General features: G+C 46.8%; 1 protein-coding gene across 3 annotated transcripts in view; it reads right to left on the reverse strand.

Annotated features, from left to right (window-relative positions):
* Positions 1-208: 208 nt before the first annotated feature.
* Positions 209-23552, reverse strand: part of TMEM87B (transmembrane protein 87B) — a 919680-nt gene continuing 896336 nt past the window's right edge. For all 3 annotated transcript variants that reach the window (XM_069607836.1, XM_069607835.1, XM_069607834.1), the window contains one exon: positions 209-8702. In XM_069607836.1, coding sequence (XP_069463937.1) covers positions 8661-8702 — 42 coding nt within the window. In that variant the 3' untranslated portion in view covers positions 209-8660. The remainder of the gene's footprint in view (positions 8703-23552) is intronic.

Raw genomic sequence — 23552 nt, forward strand, 5'->3', positions numbered from 1 at the left:
GCTGGCAGTGTACTCAATATGCTTCATCTGTTTTTTACTGCCCAATAGTTTTGCTGAAAACTGTGTTCATTGTAAACATTTGGAGTAGCTGCCTGTGTGTACTATTATATTGTGGAGTGACATTTAATTAACTGTACTCACTTGGAAATCAATGGAAATAAATAAGGACGCTTTGTGAACACAAAATCTAAGAACTAAACAGTCATCATTTAGGTCAAACACCAATTTAATAAAAACAGATCCCTTAATTGAAGCATCATTGCTAAACACTTCTAAAGTGGCAAGCAAAACGAAGAAAATGAAATGTACAAACTCACATTTCTTAGAACCATTAGTGTACAATAGAGACTGACATGCCATTTTACTACAATACCTAGAGATCTCTGTGCCAACAACGGCAAAGATAAAGGCAATACATACATAAAGTCTTACAGTTACAATAAAAGTATATACCTCTTCACTTCTCAAGTCTGAAGATCAAGCAGACCAATGCAAGAGCTTATTATAAACCATCTATAATGCCTAGCCCTCAGCCAGCTTCTCTTTTTTGCTGATTTTATTATGTACTGGATTTTCTATTTTTTCTCTGCCATGGTTCATTATACTTAAGTTATTGTCTGTTCCTGCTTAGGTAACAGGGATGTATACATTGGTCATTTATTTCAGTCAGCCAAACAAGTTTATTCGGATTTCAAAAATCCATCAAACACAAGAAAAACAAAATCACAACACATAAAAGGAATTACAATCTATGCTCCATATCCAAATACAATAGATCAGAAGGTACTGGGAGGGAGAAAAGAGTCACCCATAAGGTCCCAATTACATCCCACATTGTCCCATTACTAGTCCAGAGAGTCACAAGACTGATAACCCACACTTGGCACTCAGTCACAACCCACCGCAGGCCTTTTTCCCTAGAGGTGTACAATTTGCTCCAGACAGGACATTACTATGGGTGACAGTCCAAGGGGGAGCAACAGCACCCAGATCGGGGAGAAAGCTGATTGCAATCCCAATATACGGGGCCCACCTATAGACCTCAGATCTTCTCAGGACTTCCCTGGCCATTAGATCATTCCTGAAAAACAGTTTAACAGAATCGGAGGGGTTTGTACCCTCGTCGGCCAATCTAACACACCCCACCATAGCTTCCCTGGCCACAAAGGGACAATTCCCAAATGTACGAAGCCAGTGGAGAGATTTATTGGAAAGGGCATCCCCTTGGTTCTCACCTGCCCACAGGCAGCTTAGGTACCCCATTCAGGAAAACAGTAGCAGTTCTTTGCCCCCCATATACATGACTCTTGGGGCTGCGCACCCTTAAACAATAGCCACATACTCCAATCCCTCCCTCCCTAAGTGGATTGATCATCAGGAAGCTTGGTGGACAATCCGCCAGCAGAGTTGACTTGATACACCCAGTGGGGTGTCCCCTATCAGCGTCGGGGTGCATCGACTGGTCATCCGGAGTAGGGCTCAAAAATGCATGGACAGTCCTTTCGAAGGGTGCAGTGTTCAAAGGTTGCTGTGGGGGATTGGGTCCCATTCCAACATGATGTATGCTGGTAGACTCCCCCAACGAGTTCACTCCACCCTTCCCCTCCCCACTCCTCCCCTGCGCATCAATCAGTACCAGAAGCAGTTCTTTAATGGCTGCTAGTTCAGAGAGCACATGTGCACAGGGGCAGCTTCCGACAGTGTGCACCTCCTTTCATGATGGAGCAGAGGGGGGATAACTGCTGTGTGTGGTGGACTTGAGGGCCCTAAATGGGGTTAAGTGAAGAAAGGAACTGGACCCTGAGATCGTTGCAAGTAGGTTCTCGCTCCAGGAGCTGCAGATGGGACTGGGCGGGAGCTTATCTTCAGTTGCTCCAACAATTTCTGTGTCCATTTGATCCAGAGTGGCAACAACAGTGACTGGGGGAGGACAGTCGAGAGTAGGTCCTGCTATGGACAAGAGGTGCCAGGGATGCAGGTGGGAGGACTAACACATCACAAGCCCCCACTAGGCCAGTGCCAGATTTATTGGCCGAAGGCAAAGCATATGGGTTCCCAATGGCGGCAGGCAAAGTTTCTTGACAAGAAGTGTCTACGTGGTTCAGACTTGGGACGCTAGCTAAATTACTGGAGGGTTCCCCCCCACATTGGGTTCCTGGTGTGGGTGCTTTCATGCCCTCCATGGTGTGGATGGACCCTCGGTATGCAGGGTCAATATCAGGGCACGGGGGAACCGAGATATGGGTCTTTGCTTTGTCTGTTGCTCACAGTTGACTTCTTCTCTTAACAGCCAGGAGCTTTCGCGCTAGGGTACACTTGGAGACATTAGAGGCAGACTCGTAACAGAACATGGGCGGGGTGGATGGCATAGAGCTGGCCAGTTTCCTTTGCACAGCATGGCCCTTAAAGGACCTCAAGGACTTTAGTAAGGACATGACGAAATCCCTCAGAGCTGGCCAAGAAGACTGAGCTTAATTGCTGTGTAAAAACCCAACAAACTTTACAGGCTCTACACCTATTGAGAAACAGTCACAGGTGCAAAACACTCGTCTGCACTGATTCCCCCCTCCCCCGTCCGACAACCAACACAGGGAATTGCCCCTCTCCACGGGCGACCTGCGGCACCAAACACCGTGCCCTTCCCCCACCGTGGGCCCTCCCCACACTATAGGTGCACCACAGTTGCTAGCTGGCTCACCTCGGAGACCGGTCCCGGTCTAGTCCAGTCCAACAGGGTTGGTCCCCATGCGGCCACCAGCATACAGGGTTCACAGAAACCTTTTTCTTTTTCGTGCTTTTTCGGGCTGGCCTGACTTTCACACCTCTCCCTCCAGGTGCCGAACACCGTACGGGCACGCAACACCTGCGCCCTTGCTCCCCCGCGGGCTTCCTGCCCTGCAGGGATAATGAGGAGTTGATGTAGGGAGGGGGCGAGGCCTCCCCTCTGAGGATACGGTGGCCCTCCTGGGCTTCAATAAAGAGGAAAAACGGGCCACAACACCCGCACCCTTGCTCCCCCCAAATTTATTTATAGATCCACACCAGGGAGGCATGCCTAGTTTTTTAGGATTCCTGCCCTCTCTCTTTCCCCACCATACTAATTGTTCAGCAGGCACATCTTTTAATATTGCTCCAGGAAAAGATACTTTCACAAATGTCCCCCTTTCCTCAATTCCAAGTCCCATTGTCAACACACTTTCTTCGGATGCGTACACAAGGTCACTGTCACTTCCGCTGCAAAAATAGAGAATTATCAGATGTGCCACAATTGTGGGCATGAAAGAAGGGGGTTTTCTGGCAGTTCAAGACTTAAAAGCATGATCCCAACCTTTAAACTCCTCATGCCTACTTCTATTGTCAACTGAGAATAACGTTTGGTGGTTCAGACTAAGGAGAGGTATGTGCTGTGGCTGTCTTATGAGAGTCAAATTCAAATATGTGCTTATAAGTAATACTCTGCCATGGCAAGGATTATGCTTTGTGGCTGACATACAGCTACACAGGTCGACGTACGTTTATTAGTTATATCATATACTGTCAAATGTTGTTTGGGATGCATAGAGGTGATATAGCTTTTATAGTGAAACACTGAACTGGGTGCAGCTCAGGGGAATGATTGGAAGTAAAAACATGGTAGTGCTTAACCATAGACATAAAAGAAACACTGAAATGATGTATAAGCCCTACACATGTGGTGGAAATAGTTTAATGAAATTGTAGGGAAACCCTCTATCAACTCAGGTGTACCATAATTCCAGGGCTGCAGCTTGGGGTTCAACGCTACTCTGAGAAAGTATACTCAGCAAAGCTTGAAATGGCAGTGTTTTCAAAGATAGAATCCTCAAAATGCAGAGAGTAAAACCTTGGTATCTGCATTTACTAAACTAAAATCTAGTTCAGTGCAACTATAGTAGGCAATCACGATTCATGCAAACTGTAAACATGATAAGTGAGAGACTAATTTTAACATTTTGTAGAAAATTAGACGACGAACTGGAATAACAACACTGCCTTCAAGGGCAACATTTGTTTCTTTTTAATACTAATCTGAGTACTGAAAAAGGTTGTTGGCTTTTCACTGTACCTCATTTGTCCTGCAGCTAGGCAATACAAAAAAGACTGTGCTTGGCCTGTGTGGGATCTTGCCCAACTGAATTTGAGTAGGTCAAAATACACAAATCTAGAAAGCACATTTAAAGAAGTCTTCAAAGCATTTTCTGAGTGCACCAATTCAAATGGAGTTCAGTCACAATTTGTTTCGCAGCCAGTTTTGGAGGTCTTCAGCAAGTAATCCTATGGTAAATAATGCATTGCTCGTGGAAAAAATAATCCATAGACGAGGGTGCTACAAGATAGGGCTCTCCAGATATTTTGGACTACAAATCCCATGATTCTTCCCTATTAAATAACCTGTCTACAGCTGATGCAAGTTGTAGTCCAAAACATCAGGAGAGTCAAAGATTGCAGACCGCTGCCATAGGGTGATACAACTTTAAATGTTTATATGTTATACCTTTTGTACAACATTCATGGTCGCAATACACTTTTCAAGTTGTGTCAAAACACTTTTCAAGTTGTGTCAATAACATCACCATCTCTCTACTAAAGGCTATGCTCTATGCTGCCACCCACCTGAGCAAAGTCCCAAGGAAACTCAATCAAGCACACTACACCCCCTCTGCTCCAGGAGCAGCTGCACTGGTTCACCATCCTAGAACATGCTATATCATCTGTAAGGCAATCAACTTAGAGGCTACTTAGCTGATAAACCTACCACCTACCTCTGGACTAGACACAGCCACACGTTGCAAAGACTAGAGTCCCATTATGCAAAAACAAATTATTCCAGGAGATCAGCATTCTCCAGCTATGTTTTTCAGACTCTGGAATGACATGCACATAACTCTGTCTTTCCAAGACTTCAGGGCAAAATTCAAGATACACTTGCTATTACAATACTTTGCCTCAATTGAGCTAGCGGTTCCACTTCACCGCTATCCCACCTTACAACACAAGCACGTTCACAAATTGGAACCCTGTCACTATGTTTAAATGCTTCACCATGCTATGAAGCCCTGAGTCGGTTCTGTATGGTTTTGCCTGAAAAATACTTTAGTCCCATACTATCATTTATGCTGAATACTCCCACCTATTCCGCGACTGGACTTTCTTTCTTTTGGTGCCACCTTCCATTGTGCAGCTGTGTTGTCGCACCAAGCTTGGTTTACACTTTAAAATAAAATTACATTTAGAAAATAATACAAAGCAATTACATGAAACCGTTCTTCGTACCCATTACTTGTGGCCTTTGAAATTGCAATACTCTCTGAAGTCTCCGGTTAAGTATTAAATGAAGGCTTTTATATATTGATGGGAAACCTGTATTTCATTTAAGACATGGCAACAAGAATTCTCGGACTCTTCCCTCGTAAATATTATTGTACTCTATTTGATGAGGAAACTACCAAATGATATTCCTGTCCTCGGACCAAAAGCTTTAACAGTACGTTAACTTTGTCGCTAGCAGCTGTGTATCATACTTTTCGAGGTCATACTCAAGACCTAACAGTCTAGCTGAGGGGAAGGATCTTATAAATGGCCGGAAAATCAATATGTCCACAGGTAGATTCTAAAACTGCAGACTCAACAATTAACGTGACTTCTGATCTTATTTTTGTGAGTTGTGGCACTTCCTACTTAGCATTGTTAGCAAACTCGAGACATGTATGATAGGGCCTGCACGCCGATCAAATTGGTCAGGCATACTTCATTCTCCCAGTAATGGCTCGGAATGCATCCTGGAGTCCAAAAGCCAAGACGACCAAGGCTGAAAAAGAAAGTTTAGTCACACAACTCAAGCATGTGCAGGTTTACTAAACAGGTGCTAATGCGTTTCACACACAAGGCACTTCAAGGCTCTGTTGGGAACTCTACTTCTGTAGCACAAGTAAAGAGATACCGTAGTGTTAAAGTCACATTGGTCTTTTGGATAACATTCACATTTCATATCAATTCACATAGAAAACACCAATTTTGCCAGAATTAGTCTCCTATCAGCTTGCCTTTGGTTGGTTATCACACGCCAGCGTGGTATTATGGCTTAAATAGGACTTCATAACGGGGCTCACAAGCTGTCTCATTTTAAGGATGAGTATCTCATCCAGTCCTGTTTTTCTCTTCAGATTTCTGTACATTTAGTCTCCCCCAAACAATTAGAAAGACAAGCATATAGGTATTAATGCAAAGAAACATACCGAACTGGACCAGCTACTCACCCTAGACATGGGAAAACCTGCAATCTCTGGCAAAATGGATTCCAATGTGTGGCTTCTGTGAGCGAGTGGCAAACTACAGTGTTATCTAAGAACCCTAAACAGTCAGTCCCCAGCTCCTCCTTGCTCATTGGATGACTCCAGAACAGCATTGATGACCAAATGAAAGCCATACAAATGGAATCAAGTGGGCGCATATGTTGCTGCTGACAACACACATAATAATGTGCAGTCACAAGTAATGTATTATTACATAACATTTTGTGCGTCTTCCGGGTGTATTGCATTACCATGTAATGTCAGTCAGAGAGATGCCGTTTGTGGATAACCCAAGGACACAAAACTGTAGTAAATTCATCACACACAAAACAAACAAGCCACAAGAAAGACATATTGTATTAAACTTGTCGCTGTCTGATCCATTGATTTAGGATTAAAACTCACAAAAAAAAGTATGTGTGGTTCTCATCGGGCTTTCCATTTGACGATAATCCCTGAACTATTTGTGAAACATATCTTCCCCATTATCATTGTAAGGCTCTCGTCAAGAACTATTAATTTAGTTGAAAATACTTCATACGTTTTGGTAAAATCTTGTTAAAGATTTATTAAAGAGACGCAAAAGAAGGCTTGCCCGAAACTTGAATCTCATAGACGTGATGGGCAAGAGGACAACTTTTTAATTGTATATTTTACAGTTTATGTGCATATAGGTTCAAATGAGTTTTGGGTCAACGCTTCAACACCATGTTTAATTTCCAGATGAGGGAGAGTACCAGAGTAGGAGTGTACAAATGAATCAGCATTTATACATAATTCAGCTCACATTACTGAATGAATGGAAAATGTATCAATATTTCCAACAAAAAATAAATGAAGGGGGACATTAACTGTGCTACACTGTAGCTAGAGCCTTGCACAGGGAGGAGACTATTTAGCATAATTTATTATGCAATGGACACAATTAACATTTTTGATGAGCAGCAAATGACTGCTAAATTACATATTTTCCTAGTTAAGTTCAACTTTATCTTCTCAAGTGCCTTGTCCACAATTGGCTAGAGATAGACAGTGGTTGAAAGACTATCGTCACTTTAATACAAAGCCGTCCCTCTTAGACCAAGATCTGGTCAACTGAATATACAGGGCCTTTGAAGACAAGGAATCCTTTTCAGCATCTAATCATCCGATCACATCAAACACTATTAGAACAGAATGAAAGGTATAAATCAGATTCTACCAAGGTGTAGTGACCAGTCTCGCAAAGACATGAGCACGCCCTGTTCTTGGGAAACAAGAAGGACTGCTGATGTTCTCATCATACAAAAAGTGGCACCCAATACCTCAGGACTGTAGGGCAGCAGGAAATTAATCTTCCACCCTGTCCTTTGCGTGTGGCTGCGTGCGAGTGAGGAGACTTCACAGAGCTCACTCAGGATGAGGAAAGGTGCCCCAGAAGGGGTCACAGCAGTGAGACAACTGGGGCAGTAAGTTCCCTAAAGTCACCAATTGGGGTCCTGTGCCCCCAGGAAAAAAAGGCTTTGGAATTTGTTTCAGAAATACCAGGTGGGCGGCATATAGACAGGATAGGAAAAGAACATGTACCAGTGGAGCGAGCAATAGCTTAGCCTCTGCCCACCTTCATAATAGGTGCATTGTGACCGCTTTACCGAAAATAATCATTGATGATGACCTGAATGAACTACAAAACAACACTTAAAATGTAATAAAATAAAAATAAATACACTTTAGCCAGGCTCCTCACTACCCATCATGTGCAAGCAGTTCAATGGTGAGCCAAAAGCAGAGGATGCGCCAGCAAAATCTAGGGTCCTTCAAAGCCTTTGAAACTACACTTTGGAATCCATTTTAACCTTCCTCTTTCTCACACATCGCACTGCCATCAGGTCATTTTCATAAGACTTCCATACAATTCATTCACATTTATGAGCGTGCAAAATAATGCTAAATATAAAACTAACCCTGATGTCTCCCACACCACTGCAAAGAAAGCAAAAAAACCATCAATAGTGCATCCGGGAACAGAGTGCTTGTTCCAACCATGTAAAGGAAACAAACGAGCAACAGAATCTGTGCAAACACCTCCCCATGCATTTTCTGAAAATCATTAACATTTGCATGAGAAAAGACAAAAAATAAAACTGTAATTAAGTAAATAACACTTCCAACGAACATCAGCTTGTGTATCCTCTACTTGGATAATGAAGTAAAGGAAAAATGACGTTCTAAATCCGGTGTGAAATTGTTCATGACCTGGAAGGTCATCTTCACTCATCCCAATGATTGAACTGTCAGTATAAAGCATATCCTGGCATAGCTCAAACACAGGTTTCTCTGTGCGTTTCGCACAGCTCCTCGCTGCCATCATCATTGGAGTTTCGACATTTCATACTTCGTCATCATTATTTCCTGAATGAAGAGCAACAAAGAATGACATTTCATAGATCATATGAATACATTTCTTAAAGTGGGAATGCGAAGTATGATTTGAACATTTGAGACTGACTGTAAGGGTAACAGAAAAGGACCAAGATAAGGCGTGTATGGAGAAGTAGTTACTTACCTATGGTAAGGTTCTTTCTGGTGGATACTACAATTATTCCCACAGACTCATCTTTGAAATATTATCTAGAAGCATTTAGGCCTGGAAAGTTTTTCAACAGCCATAAGGTGGAGCCGTGTGGTCCACGGCTGGCACAATCCCGAATCCTGTGCCCCTTTTGTGCTGCAAGTCAAGTGCTCAGAAGTGCCCCACAGAAAACAAGAAATGGTCTTACAAGCGTTCTTTAGAGGGGTTGGTAATGAGGAATCTCTGAAAGGTATTAGATCACCAGAAAGAAAATGACCAAATGTAAATAACCTGATCTTCTAATGGATACATTCCTCCCAGAGATTGCTAATCTTTGAAAGACTCCCACAGCTATACAGAATGTCATAAGGATGTGGAAGTGTGTTAGGAAAACCCTCTACTCAAGAAACCCTTAGTGCCCAAATCATCCCACACACGCTTTCTTTTCACCCAGTGTTGAGGTGACAGTGTTTTGTGAAGGTCTGTACAGATTCCCAAGTTGCTACCCGAAATATGTCTAGCAGGTGAATCCCTCTGTGAAGAGCAAGGAACAAGTTACTTACCTGTAACTGTTGTTCTCCAGCATGGGTCTGGCATGGATTAACATGCTCATGAATATTCCCTGTCGTCAGGCTGGGAATCCTCGGTAAAGAAAAAAATCAGTATCAGTTTCGTTTCTGATCTGTCTTTCTTAGTAGTAACCAATCACTGATCTCTTGGTAATACTGCCCCCAACCAATGACTGCCCTCTCCCTAAGACCCTCCACTGGCAGCCATCCTCAGATTTGTTAGCACGTAAAGTGGCAGTATGACCAAGTGAAGAGCCGCCGAGGGGAAGGAGGGGGGGTTCGCATGTGAATCCATTCCAGATCCATGATGGAGAACAACAGTTACTGGTAAGTAACTTGTTCCTTCTCCAGCATGGGGTCTGGCATGGATTCACATGCTCATGAATATAAGAATACATAGCAGTATACACATGCACAACCAGGAGAGGTGGCAACAGGCTCAACATTAAGCAATACAACAACTCACCGTTAAGCATCTCTTACCTCCTCACCAGGCTCACCTTAAGCGAACAGGTTGCGCAGCACTGCTTGGCCGACCCTGGACTCCTCCCTGGAGTCCCGATCGACGCAGTAGAATCTTGTGAAGGTGTGCGTCGACCTCCACGTAGCAGCCCTGCAGATGTCCAGCAGGGGCACACCAGACAGGAACGCCGTGGTAGCAGCGATCGCTCTGGTCGAATGGGCACTCGGACGGCCAGGCAGCGGTCGGTTTGACAACCGGTGACAGTGCATGATGCATCCGGAGAGCCATCTGGAAATGGAAGCCTTCGAGAGAGCCTTCCCTTGATTCACAGGTCCAAAGTTCACAAACAGCTGTGATGTCACCGAAAACGCTTTGTGCGGTCCACGTAGAACTTCAGCGTTCTAGCTACGTCCAGCGAGTGCAGAGTCCTCTCAGCCTGCGACGAAGGCCACGGGAAGAAAACTGGCAACACCAAGGGCTCATTGAGGTGGAAGTCCGACGGCACCTTGGGCATAAAGGAGGGGTGCGTCCTCAGCACCACCCTCGTTTCGTGAAAAGTCAAGTATGGAGGCTTGCAAGATAGGGCCTGGATCTCTCCCACTCGTCGTGCGGAGATGATGGCCACGGGAAATGCTGTCTTCCACGACCGGGACTTCAACGGCGCCGAATGCATAGGCTCGAATGGGGCCCCCATAAGCCTGGTCAGCACCACGTTGAGCTCCCACGCCGGGGCAGGTGCCTTCACCGGCAGGAAAGATTGAAATAGTCCCTTCATAAATCCCTTCACCAGGCGATGAGACCACAACGACGCCCGTCTTGTAGTTCTGGTGTATCGGGAGATCGCCGCCAAATGTATCTTGATGGAGGCGTGAGCCAGTCCAGCCTTGGCCAGCGACAGCAGGTACGGCAACACTTGAGGGGCCGTAATCCGTAGAGGGTTAATCCTCTGTGCCCTGCACCAGACAGAGAACCTCTTCCACTTATATCCGTAGCACTTGAGAGTTGAGGACGCCCTGGCCTTTTCAAGAACCTCTCTGCACTCAGCCAGGATATTGTACCATCCAAACTCTAGTGCTGCAGAAGCCAGGCCTGCAAGTTCGGCGACTCTGGGTCATGATGAAGGATGGCGCCTCCCTCTCTGGAGAGAAGATCCGCGTCCATCGACAGTGTGACTGGTGGGGACGCTGACAGGTCCAGAAGGTCCGGGAACCAGATCTGTCTCGGCCACGCCGGTGCGACGAGGATCATCTTGCACCGGGACCTCTTGAGTTGGTTGATGAGACGGAGCAGCAACGGCAACGGAGGGAACGCATACAGGAACAGGCCATCCCAGGGGAACGAGAAAGCATCGCCCATGCTCCTCGGCTGGGGAAACCTGCTGGCGAACCTCTGGCACTTGGAGTTCGTCGCCGTCGCGAACAGATCGATCTGGGGTTGTCCCCATTGTCGGAAAAGCCGATCCACCTGATCCTGTCGTAGTTCCCACTCGTGGCACGAGCGCAGCTCCCTGCTGAGTGAGTCGGCGATGGTGTTTTTCATTCCTGCCAGATGGAAAGGAACCAGAAACATCCCCTGGGCGACGGCCCAGTGCCACAGATCCTGGGCCTCCTTGGATAGGGCTGGGGATCTGGTGCCTCCCTGCTTCTGGATGTAGAACATCGAGGTGGTGTTGTCGGTGAAAATCCTCACCACCTTTCCCTTGAGGGACGGGAGGAACGAGTTGAGTGCTCAGAACACGGCTCTGAGCTCCAGAATGTTGATGTGGAGAGGCCTCTCCTCCGGAAGCCACAGGCCTCTTGCGTGGAGAAGACCGTGTGCGTGCCCCATCCTTCCAGGGAGGCGTCCGTCGTCACCATCTCCTGATACGCCGGGGTCTGAAAGTCCGTGCCTGCCGTGAGGTGTGCACGGGTGCCCCACTACCGAATCGCTCGAAAGAAGACCTTGTTGAGCGGAATCTTGTCTTCGAAGCTGCCCGCCGTCTGAATCCAGCGGGCGTCGAGGAACTCCTGTAGAGGACGCATCCGTAGTTTGCACAGGCATACTAGGTAGATGCATGAGGACATCATTCCGAGGAGGGACTTGATGGACCTCACCTTGGCCACGTCTGTGGCTAGCAGGCGCTACACCTTGGCCAAGATGGCTTTCGTCCTCTCCTCCGACTGCGACGATAATCGCTGCACTGTATTGAGCTTCGCTCCCAGAAACAGTGCCACCTGCAACGGGTCCAGGTGGGATTTGGGATAGTTGAAGGAGAATCCCAACTCCGTGAGTAGGCGGACGGTCCTCACTGTGTGCTCGACGGCAAGTTCTCTTGTCTTTGCGCGGATGAGCCAATCATCCAGGTAGGGGTAGACATGGATCCCCTGCAGGCGCAGCCGCACCGCCACCGGTGCTAGGCACTTGGTGAACACCCTGGGTGCCGACTTCAATCCGAAAGGCAGAGCTCTGAATTCGTAGTAACGTCCCTGGACTACGAATCTGAGGAACTTTCGGTGTCCTTTTAGAATGGGGATGTGGAAGTAAGCATCCCCCAGGTCCAACAACGATAGGAAGTCGCCCTCCTTCGGCTGACCCAGTACGTGCTGGAGGGTGACCATCCTGAACTTCTGTGCCTTGATGTATCTGTTCAACCGACGTAGGTCCAGGATGGAGCGCCAACCGCCTGCCATCTTTCCGACGAGGAAATACCTTGAGTATACTCCGAAGCCCCAGAGCCTCTTGGGGACGAGCTCGATGGCACCTTTCTTGAGCATCACCTTTACCTCCAATAGCAGTTGAGGGACGTGGTTTTCCTTCCTGGCCACAGGTGGAATGCGTGGGCACTTCTTTTGGAATTCGGGCCAGGGCATCGAGCACCCAACGGTCAGTGGAGATGGATCCTTTGGAAGCGCCTTGTCTGCCTCCGGTGCTCCGAAAGAGCCATCGTTGCTGAAGGATCCCCAGGGCTCGGGCCGTTTCTGTGTCGGTCTTGATGGCCTGCAAAGACTCATCCACCGTCTTCCCAAACAGGTTGTTGCTGTCAAACGGCATATCCAAGACTTTGGTCTGAACGTCCTGACAGAAGTCTGTCGCCTTGAGCCATCCTCGTCGTCGAAGGAAAACTCTGTTGCCCAACTGGCGAAAACCGGTATCAGCAATGTCCGTTGCCCCCGTTATGGCGTGTTCGACACCACCTCACCTTCCTGCAGAATCTCTAGGGCCTCCACCCTCTTGTCGTCTGGTAGGAAGTCCAACAGAGGGGCTATCTTGTACCAAAGCTCCCTGTCGTAACGGGCCACAATCGCTAAGGCGTTGGCTGCCTTATTAGTTGTCGCCGCCGACGAAATGACCCGCCGTCAGCTGAAGGGAAGTGGAGGTTGACGCAGATGCCCCTGCTGCTTTCTTCTTGGCCTCTGCCGACACGACGGAATCCGGCGTCAGCTGAGCCCTGAGGCACAAGGGGGCGGCATCGGGGACCCGGTACTTCTTCTCGTACCTGTCCCTCTTGGCGGGCGTCATGGAGGGGTTCTTCAGGACGGCAAGCCCTTTGTCCCAGATATCGTCGAGCAACGGTACCGCAAGCACCGTTTTCCTCTTGGGCACTCGCAGTTGATAGAGGAAACCTTCCTTTTCTGTTCCTCTGGGCAGAGCTGGACGAGCTTGGATGCCCTGGCGATCATGGCATGAAAAGAGCCAATTTCGTCAGGCGGAGAAGCCCGAAGAGATGGAGATGGAAGGTCCGTTCCGTCGTCACCACCGTCGTCGTCATCATCATCCGTCCCCGTGGTCACATCCGTCGCCGTGTCCTCCCCGGGTTCCGGCGATGGGGATGAAGGTTCCACAGGTTGTGTGGGCATGAAAGGAGGGGGTGGATGAACTCTCCTCCGCTTGCTTGGAGGGCTTCCCGACGGGCCTGGTTCTGGAACGTCCGTCGGGGCTCGTGGTAACCTCGTCCTTATCTCCGTACATAAGGATTGGATTGCCATCAAAATGGCCGTCGAGATGTCCTGAGGCTCGGGTAATGGCTGCGACGGGAGGGAAGGCTGCTCCTCCACTGGGGCCTCGTCGGCACCACCGTCGCTTTCTTCGATCACATTATCAGGATCTCTCCCGTGGGATCGTGCCTTCTCGAACCTTCTGTCGAGACTCTTCACGGCTTCCACCAGTTCCTCCGCAGAGGCTGAATCCGTGGCTGTAATGGCCACTGCCCCCCCCCCTTTTTTTCCACCAGGGTCTTCACGGGGGTCTTGTCGATGGGTTGAAAAGAGGACTCCCTCCGTGGAGGCAGGGAGACACTGAGCCCCGAGGTCGCCGCCACTGGCGTAGCCGCCACAGGCTTTGCCAGGGCTGCTGCGACTCCCTCGATAGAGGCCTTCGCCGGGTGAATCAGGGCCCTTACCACCTTGGAAGTGTCTGGGGCCTTCACCTTGGGGGGGGAGGGCTCCCCCTCGGCAGATCCTTTCAAGATCGACCAGGGCCTCTCCAGAAGCTTACCCGGGTTCTCGGATTTCCTCTACCCCGAACCAGAGCGTTGGCTCGTGGTTGATGGTACCGGGGAAGGTGCGCCCTGCCTGGCAGCCAAAGAGCCCGACCGTTCGGCGCTCACAGGTCTTAGAAGACCGCTCGGACCTTTTCTTCTTCTCACCTGCTGGGCCCTTCTCCAGCCAGCTGGCGAGGCGGGAACGACGATCCTTCATGGTCAGTTCCGAAAGGTTCTTGCAGAACGCACAGTCCTTCTCCACGTGCGTCTTGTCCTCATGAAGGCAGTAGAGACATCTCGAATGCTTGTCCTCCTTGAAAACATTTTGTAGTCTGCATCCAGGACAGTTCCTGAACAGCTTAGATCCGGGTGTCAAGCTCCCTTTGTCCTGGGCCATGTCCATGAGGTATGCCTCAGATCTTCTGGAATCCTCCAAGAAGCGTAACTCGATGAAATTTCACCCTTGAGGGGTGTAGAAAAAATTCCGAAACGGGTCCCCGTTGATCGGAAGTAGAAACGTTGGAGCTTGAGGCTCGATTAAACCGAAAAAATGAGAAAATCTCTTTAAAAAGTGCAAAAACGCAGTAAAAGCTAGAGAGCTATAGCACGAGGACTCCCAACACTTGAACGTGTGGTAAAAATCTGAGGATGGCTGCCAGGGGAGGGGCTTAGGGAGAGAGCAGTAATTGGCTGGGGGCAGTATGACCGAGAGATCAGTGATTGGTTACTACTAAGAAAGAGATCAGAAACAAAACTGATACTGATTTTTTCTTTACCGAGGATTCCCAGCCTGACAACGGGGAATATTCATGAGCATGTGAATCCATGCCAGACCCCATGCTAGAGAAAAGTAGCTGCCTGACCCCGGAATTGGTCCAAGGTCTTGAGATACAACTGTGTGGCAACAGATAGCCTGTCTTGATAGAGACAACTAGCCACCTGTAGATTGTCTGTTTCCAGATGACCTTTCCTTTCTTGGGTCCTTCAAAGCCCATGAAGAGCTGGCAATCCAATCTGTATTCACTGGTCCTTTATACACAGAACTGTAAGGCCGTGCAGAGGGGACCTGGCCTAGCAGTTTGGGCAGGGCTGCTCCCATTGGTGGCAGTACCTGACTGATTTGCATATGGCTGGACCCCTTTCGCAATGGCGCAGACGGGCTAAAAAACAGTGGTGTGGAAGGTTGCCCAGAGCAACGCCAGTGGTTCAGATTAATTCAAAACCTTCCTCACATCACTTTTTGGTTTCAGTTTGTCTCCCTATGTGAGAGAGGGTATGCCCAGACGTGGGTCCCTTGATCGCTGCGCCATAGGGAACCAAGCTGCACCTCACTGAGGAGGCCCAACAAGGCCGAAACATGTCTGGGGTTGCTTGTGTTTCTGTGCAGAGTAGACCTGGCCTAGCAGTTCGGGCGGGGCTGCTCCCATTGGTGGCAGTACCTGACTGATTTGCATATGGCTGGACCCCTTTTGCAATGGCGCAGACGGGCTAAAAAACGGTGGTGTGGAAGGTTGCCCAGAGCAACGCCAGTGGTTCAGATTAATTCAAAACCTTCCACCCATCACTTTTTTGGTTTCAGGCCCTTATAGGATACAGTCTTTGAAATCTCTACTCTGGAAGGCAAGTGGGCTTAACCATAAATATCACCTTCTTAGAAAACAAATGGTTGGATGGCCTGAAGAGGAGAAACTACTGAGCAGGTTGAGGTAATGGCAATGGGAAACATCATATTAAATTAGAGCAATCACAATTGGCAAGAACATAAGGGCTGAAAAGGAGCCATCATCAGCAATTCTAGAAACAAGTTGACATCCCATTAAGGTACCTAAAGGCTTATGAAGACAAAGACATTTTAACACTAGAGAGACGAAAATAAATAATGGGAAGAGGCTGTTCCCCCTGACCCACCCCCGTGTCATTTTCAAAATAGAAACCATCTTGAAAGCATGTTGACCGTCACAACATAGAAGCTGATTTTGCCATGAAAGAAAAAGGCCTGAACCACACAACTATGGGTCGATGCATCTTTCACAGCCTCAACAAGTGAATTTGAGCATAGATAGACTTGATGAATTGGTGCCTTGCAGGGTGGATCACACCAAGCACCTCACTAGTGATTCCAATTCTGAGATCTCAACCTCCCAATAGCCAGGCATGTAGGTTCAGCCTGCTTCATTGGGGTGGAGTTTCCTGCTGCAACCCTTTGTCAGTAGATCTTCCATTCAAGGAAGGCACAGCAGTATGTCGTATGTCTACCAGGACTGGACACCGGGTCTTCCACGACCAATCCGCAGAGATCAACATCATGTTTGCTCCACTCTGCTACTTCAGCACTAGAAAAATTAGCGGCAGAACAAATTACTTACCTGTGGGAATGTTGTTTCTGATGGATGGTACTCTAAAATGCAAAGCACAATCCAACATGATAGTCTGTTTTGTAACCGCTTTACCTCGTTCTACCACTCCATAGCCTACAAAACGCTGGTCTTCAGGCCTGAACTCTCTAGTCCCAGTCAAGTAAAAGCTCAGAACTCTTAGGATCTAGAAAGGAGGAATCTTTCTTCTTCCTTTGATGGGTGGGGAGGGTAAAACAACAGTAGTATCTTCTGCGACAGATGGAACTTCAAAACGACTCATCAGGAATAAAGTTCTCACTATGAGGTTACTTTTTCCTTTAGTAGGTAGGATAAGGAGGTCTACATTGGAAAGTCTGAAACTCACTCACAGCAACAAGAAAAATAGCTTTCCATGCAAAATATCTGGGAGGACATGAACAAGTTGGTTCAAATGGAACGCCCATCAAGAAGGTTACCACCAAGCTGAGGTCCCAAGAAGGGACGATTAACTGCACTGGTGGAAACATGTTCACTTACCCCCTGAGCAACTGCATCGTGGTGGGAATTTAAAAGTAGAAGCCTTGCTTTGGTGTGTGTTTAAATGCCCACATTGCTGCTAAGCATCCTCTAATAGTCGATATTTGTGGGCCCTATTAGTTAAGTTGAAGCCAAAAGGAAAGTACAGATCCTGTTAAGCATAAGAATGGGTCCAACGCTTTCTCTCTACACCAAACAGAGAAACTTCCCTGGTGGAAAATGTAAATAGCCTTTGTGTCTGGCCTCCTGAAAGACAGAAGGACCTCAACAACATCTTCCCGAAGGTTAAAGTTCCTGTCCCTCAGTCTCACCAACCATTCCTGAATGTTGAGAATGCAGAGGTTCAGTAGAAGGAAACAACCTGATTGGGATAGTAAGGATAGTAAGGCGCCATGAAGGGAAGATGGCCATATCCAGAAGGTCGGACAACCATGTCTGCCGAGACCAATCCAGGGGAACTAGTACCATGGTGGTCCTGGACTTCTTATGAACATGCGGGATGACCAGAACCAGTGGGAACGCTTAAAGAAGAGGAAAAGTCCACTCCAACACAAATGCGTTTCTCAGATGCCCTGCCCCCCACCCTCAGGGGAAATTCCCTGGAGCGAAACAGCTCACACTTCCTGTTGATACTGAAGATGAACAAATCCACTTGTGGGGTGACTCAAAGGTTGAAGATCATCAAAGGGACCCGCTGGGGAGGGAGACTGAACCCTGCCTACTCGGGGCATCCGCAACCACAGTCTCCGTCAGATGGGCTGCTTTGAGGGACACATTGTCGAGTGTCCAGAACTAGAGTCACATTGCTTCCTGTAAAGGGACAATAACCCACATCCCTCTCTTTTTGAGGGGGAGCACTGCCACTGTGCGGGCCGACAGAATCAGGACACTTATGCTGGATGGAACAGAGGAAGGTTATTGGTGCTAGTCTGATTGTTGACAACTAAGTGGCTGATGTGGAATCTGGACTCCCCGGGGACCAACGCCCGCTCACTGTGACCTTGTCCCAAGTGAGCACCCAGCTCTTCAATGAGGCCTCCATAACCCATGATGCCTCTGGCCAAGGTTAAAACTGTTCCCATCATATTCTCTCAATGGGCCCACCACAGAAGCTCCTAAAACAGAGTCAGAATCTCAAAGAGATCTGTCATACTTCCTGAGAACTGTTACCCCAAGTTCCTAAGAAGCACATAGTAATCTCATCCACAAACAAGTCACTGGGCCCAAGAAAATGCAAATCCCCATGAGGCCCAGAAAACAAAGAAAGTCTGAGGCCAGCAGAGGATTGGGGATCTGGAATTTCATAACCATCCGAGTGATGTCCTTGACATTGGATTTGGGAGATAAATTCTTCAACGAGCCAGAGTCCAGGATCGAGCTGATGAACCGGAGTGCTTTTGAAGGTGTCACCTGTGACATGTGACATTCAGGGAGAATCATAATTCTTGCAGGAGCCAACAGATTTGGCTCAAATGGCCTAGAGGTTGTCCAGGGAAAGGGCTCCAATAAGCCTTTCGTTCAGGTAGGGGAATACCTAGACTCACTGCTACCAGCATCATCAACCTATGCAGGCAGGGCTTGGAACTGGTTATGTGTGCTGCCAATCATGAACCTCAGATACGTCCTGTGCTTTGGATTTATCAGCACATGGAAATAAGCATTCTGAAGGTCCAGTAACGCCAACCAATAGTTTCAGGGCCTGAGGGGTCTGCGCCAACGTCCGCCTCTGGAATTGGTTTTTCCTGAAGGTTGTCTTCAAGCATCTTAGGTCCAGGATGGGAAGGCAGCCATCCTCCTTTAGCACCAGGAACTAGTGTGAATACTGCTATTGGCCCTCCTTCTCCATGGAAATCAGCTTAATGGCTGCTTTCTTCAAGAGGGAGTTTATCTCCTACAAGAGTTGGCGGTCTGGCAGTGAAGAGGAACCTGATGGGGAAGGCAGCAGACTTGGGGAACCACCTGCCAGACCCTGGCAAGTAATGTGAACCATTCTTCGGAACATCCAGCCTCCCACAGCCCTACAGTAGAGTTGTGTGAGAAGTGGTATTGAAGTAGAAGAGGTGGACGAGACTGCCACCATTGTGGACTGGCTTCCTTTACCACCTCTACCTCTTCCAGGTCTGGTGTAGCGTGTTTGGGCTTGTCGGGCCACTACTGTTTGGCATATTCGTTATAATTATCCACATCCTCCACCCATTTTTCATCTAACAACCATTGAAATTAACAAATTATGTTCTCAAATGATACAAATTTTGTCTTCCCAAGATTTAAGACCAATTTGAGAGCCGTACAAGAATCATCAGCTGCTTCCACATTTGTTTTTTTAGAACCTGATTGGTCAGATCAAGGAGGATTGTCTCGTCTCCGTAAATCAGAGAGCAATGTCTCATCTTATTCAGGATAGGGGATCACAATTTCTGGTTGCTAGACTTTTTTCACTGCCCAAAACCTATCAAATAAACAAAGGGGCCAATGAACACTCTTGTTTGGCTCCTTTGCTTATCCTAAAGGATTGAGATGTTTGCCATCACATCTTATGGTCAAAGAAGAGTTACCATAGGCCAGTTGATGTGGATGTAATGGTCCCCCTAGAAACCCTATCTTCTTTAGCTTGTGTCATAGAATATTTCTATCAACCGACTCAAAAGCTTGATGTAGATCAAAAAAGCAACACATTTCCAGATCGTACCCTATCATGTTTTGCAATCATGGCATCCAAAGTAAATGGTTTATGGTCGAGCATCCTCGTAGGAAACCGGCCTGATTACCGGAATAACCCTAATGTTCATCTAATCACTCCTCTATTCTTGTGGTCAACCAACCACAAAAAGCCTTATTAATTATGTGGAGAAGGACAATAGCTCTGTAAATAAATGGTTCAGACAGGTCTCTTTTTACAAATATTTACACAATGTTAACATGAGCTCAACCAGCATAGAGTGCACCTAGATAATTGTGTAGATGACCTGGGTCAGAATCTCAACCCACAAATCTGGGCAGGGGACCAACATTTATAGACTAGGTTATCTGGCCCACTAGCCTTTCCATTTTTTAAACATTGAATTTGCTGCAATATTTCTGAATATGTTGTCAAAACTACTTCACTAAAATCAGACCCTAACAACTTCTGTGTATTCGGCCTCAAATAATGTGCAATCCATTTCTCCAGAGAGATCGCACTACAACTGTAGTCATTAGTTTACAAATGCAGTCATATCTTTCTCTTGAACCACTTGAAAAAGAAAATTCATTGCTTTAAAATAAACACATTTTATTTAGTAGTAAGAAAGCTTATATAAGCCATTACGGCTTTGCATCTATAATTATTGGGAAGGTTTATGGTGCAAAGATAACTATCAAGCTTGTACTTTTCTCTCTTGTAATTCACGTCAAACCCAAAAACGTAGTTTGAGTGTGGCAAGTTATTTTTAAAAATCTCGAACATCTGGAGACCAGCATTTGAAAAGATGGTCAAACGTTCTCAATATTCTAAAATGCTTGAACCATCCACCCCAGAGTTACTCTGCTCTATTTCTTGTTTTAACATTGCACATGACACCAAAACCTAACCAATAAATTCCATGTTATCCCATACAGAATCTACACCCTTATCCAGGGCCTGTCCCTCTTTTCTGCCCAAAGGAAAAGATAACGGGTTGTTATGTTCGCTTTCAGGGTGTGCAATTAATCGTAAATCACAGCATGTTTGTAAATTATAAATGTCGACTACATCACTCAATTATGAGTTAACTTTTATAGTGTTATATGTTTGTTGGGGAGAATTCCCTTATACGGCTAATTTCCCAAACCTAGTGAGTCCCCCAGCAGCTTTGCTGGATTTTTGGGGTTTGTTTTTCTCTCCTGCTAAGAGTGAGACTCTTTTATTCCCACTCTTAGGCATGATTTGAGATATGTCTCTGACTATTTGTGTGATTTTGGGCTATGGGGTCTTTTACTCCATAGGGTATCATCTGTTTTTTGTGTATGTGTTACACAGCAACCTCAGTGCAGTAACACAGGGGTGTCATAGTGACCCCCCAAACATAGACTCCATACCCTGGGAGTGACTACTGTCTCCCAGGGCATGTAAAGTCACCATTGACTTTACTAGTCTTAAATTGTGAACAGAATCAGTGCAAACCATCATATTGTGGAAGTACTGGAAGGGGTTAATTATATTGCCCCTGGGTCTGTTTTCAAGGAGGCACTATCCAGTCCCCCCTTGTCGAGTTTTTGGCTGGTGGCAGTGGTTACCACACAAAATATTCCACCGGAATATTCTCTAGGGGATTTTCCCATTGATTTTAAACGCACCACTTTTTGGTGCAATGTTAAAGATACCGCCGGTTTATTTATTTAATACAAAATCAACGGCTGGGTCTTTTTGCCAGAACTCTTTTCTAAAATGGCGTTCATGTCCGTATCTGTAACTCTGACCAAGGTTGGGCCCTTTGTTCCATTTTTTGGCGGGCTTCTCCACAGAAGCCCTCCAAATGGTGCCACTCTGTCTGGGTTCCACAGGATGGGTGGGGAGGGTAATTGGCACCCTGGACTGCGTTGCCTTAGGAACTCAAGTCGCACTCTGTTCTGATTGGGCCAGTGGTGAGCCGCCCGGCTCACCACTTAGCATGTTTGAGTGACAGCTAGGCCGTTGAATGGGGGGGTTTTCTGCATAAAAGCAGGGCCTTTGGGACTGGAACTTCAGAAGTCGCCACAGGAACTAAGAATCCGAAGAGGGAAGAAGCTGAGCCATCTGCAACGACGACACCACCGCTGAAGCCCTACTGCAACAAACTCACCACTTTCCCAACGACAAGAGAAGATCTTCTGCTGGACGAGTCTTCTTCCTCCGAGCTGGTGGGACCAACCAGTTCGCCCCTTTCGCTTTCCAAAGACGTCTCTTGGTCGAATCGCCCGTGCCAAGCACCCCGGCGGCCGGATAGCCAAGCTTCACCACTTTGACCGCAAATAAAAGGAACGCGCCTTTTACCGACGAACTCCGCGGCTGGTTTCATCCCTGTGCAGTGCAACGACTCCATGTTTGCTCATCAACGAGATCCTCTCTTCCCCTGATCGAAACAACGAACTGCAACCACTGCCAGGAACAACTGCCACCGCTGGAGCTTCCTCTCTATTTAAGGTACTGTGTCCTGCCTCGCCTCCCTTTCTTCGGTTTGCCCAACGTGACCCTTAAATCCTTGGATTACCAACTGGGTTGGCCCCAGACCTTCTAACTTTACCTTCTTGAATCGCCCCAACCTCTTCTGAACATTCTGCAAAGACTTTTAGTGCATTTTAAACCGTGTGGTCCTGGGCATATTTCGCTTTGCTCCATTTAAAGTGGGCTTGGCCTATGAACTTTGGTTCTACAGTATATACTGCCTTTATTCCCTTGCTGAGAACTCCTAAGTGTTGGAACCTGTTTTATTTATATGCTCTGCCTTTTTCTTTCCCTTTAACTGAACTATTGGAGTGCTATCAGGTTACGCGCTCACATCTGTTAACAAATCGTGGTGTTTTAACTCTGACTTGTCTGATAGTTATCAAGGGAGGTGTGTATACTTTACCTGACTGCGTTTTAACTTGCTTTTGATTTAGAGTGCTAGTATATTGCCTAACGTGTGTTTTAAATAAATAATTATATACTTTTTATACAAAGCTCTGGTCAGTGTTTGTTTGCTCTACTGTGTTTTTGGCCCTATTGTGTATACTCTATATACTGCCTTACTCTTCTTGAGAGAAGTCTGACTGCTCAGCCACAGCTACCAGGTAAATCTGGGTGGTGCAGACTGCTATCAATTGGGCTTACTGCTTACTCCTTTAGTCTTAATCTTTTTGCAGTGTTCCTCAAGGGAACTGCACAGGATTCTGCCTAACAATGTTGAACAAGACAGAGCATCTGTCTTACTTCTACCATATAGCTGACATTAAGGGTATCCCTCCATCAATCAATTTTGAAGGCATGCATGCTTATTTTTTTCATTAAGTATGGTAGAACATGGAATTGCAAGAACCACATCAATCGCTTCAAAAATATTTTCCCAGATTTTTGCATTCGGTCCCCCAGGAGCAAAAGTATTTATTTCCCTTTTCTCATTCAGCAGTACTGTTAGAAACCCATCTGTTTCTAAAGTCACATCATCCAAGAGTGAGAGGGAAAGATAGATATTTACCAAGACTTGCTGTTTATGTCTGACAAATCATCCATTTGTATCACTAGAAACCAAACTCTAGAGTCATCTAATAAAATTGGTTCAAATTCATCTTATATCTAACAAAAGTGATCAATCCCCACTCTTCCCTCATGGACTACTCTGGAGGGATTG

The sequence above is a fragment of the Ambystoma mexicanum genome, chromosome 4q (assembly GCF_040938575.1).
Source record: "Ambystoma mexicanum isolate Mex_15411 chromosome 4q, UKY_AmexF1_1, whole genome shotgun sequence".
In the NCBI taxonomy this organism is placed as follows: domain Eukaryota; kingdom Metazoa; phylum Chordata; class Amphibia; order Caudata; family Ambystomatidae; genus Ambystoma; species Ambystoma mexicanum.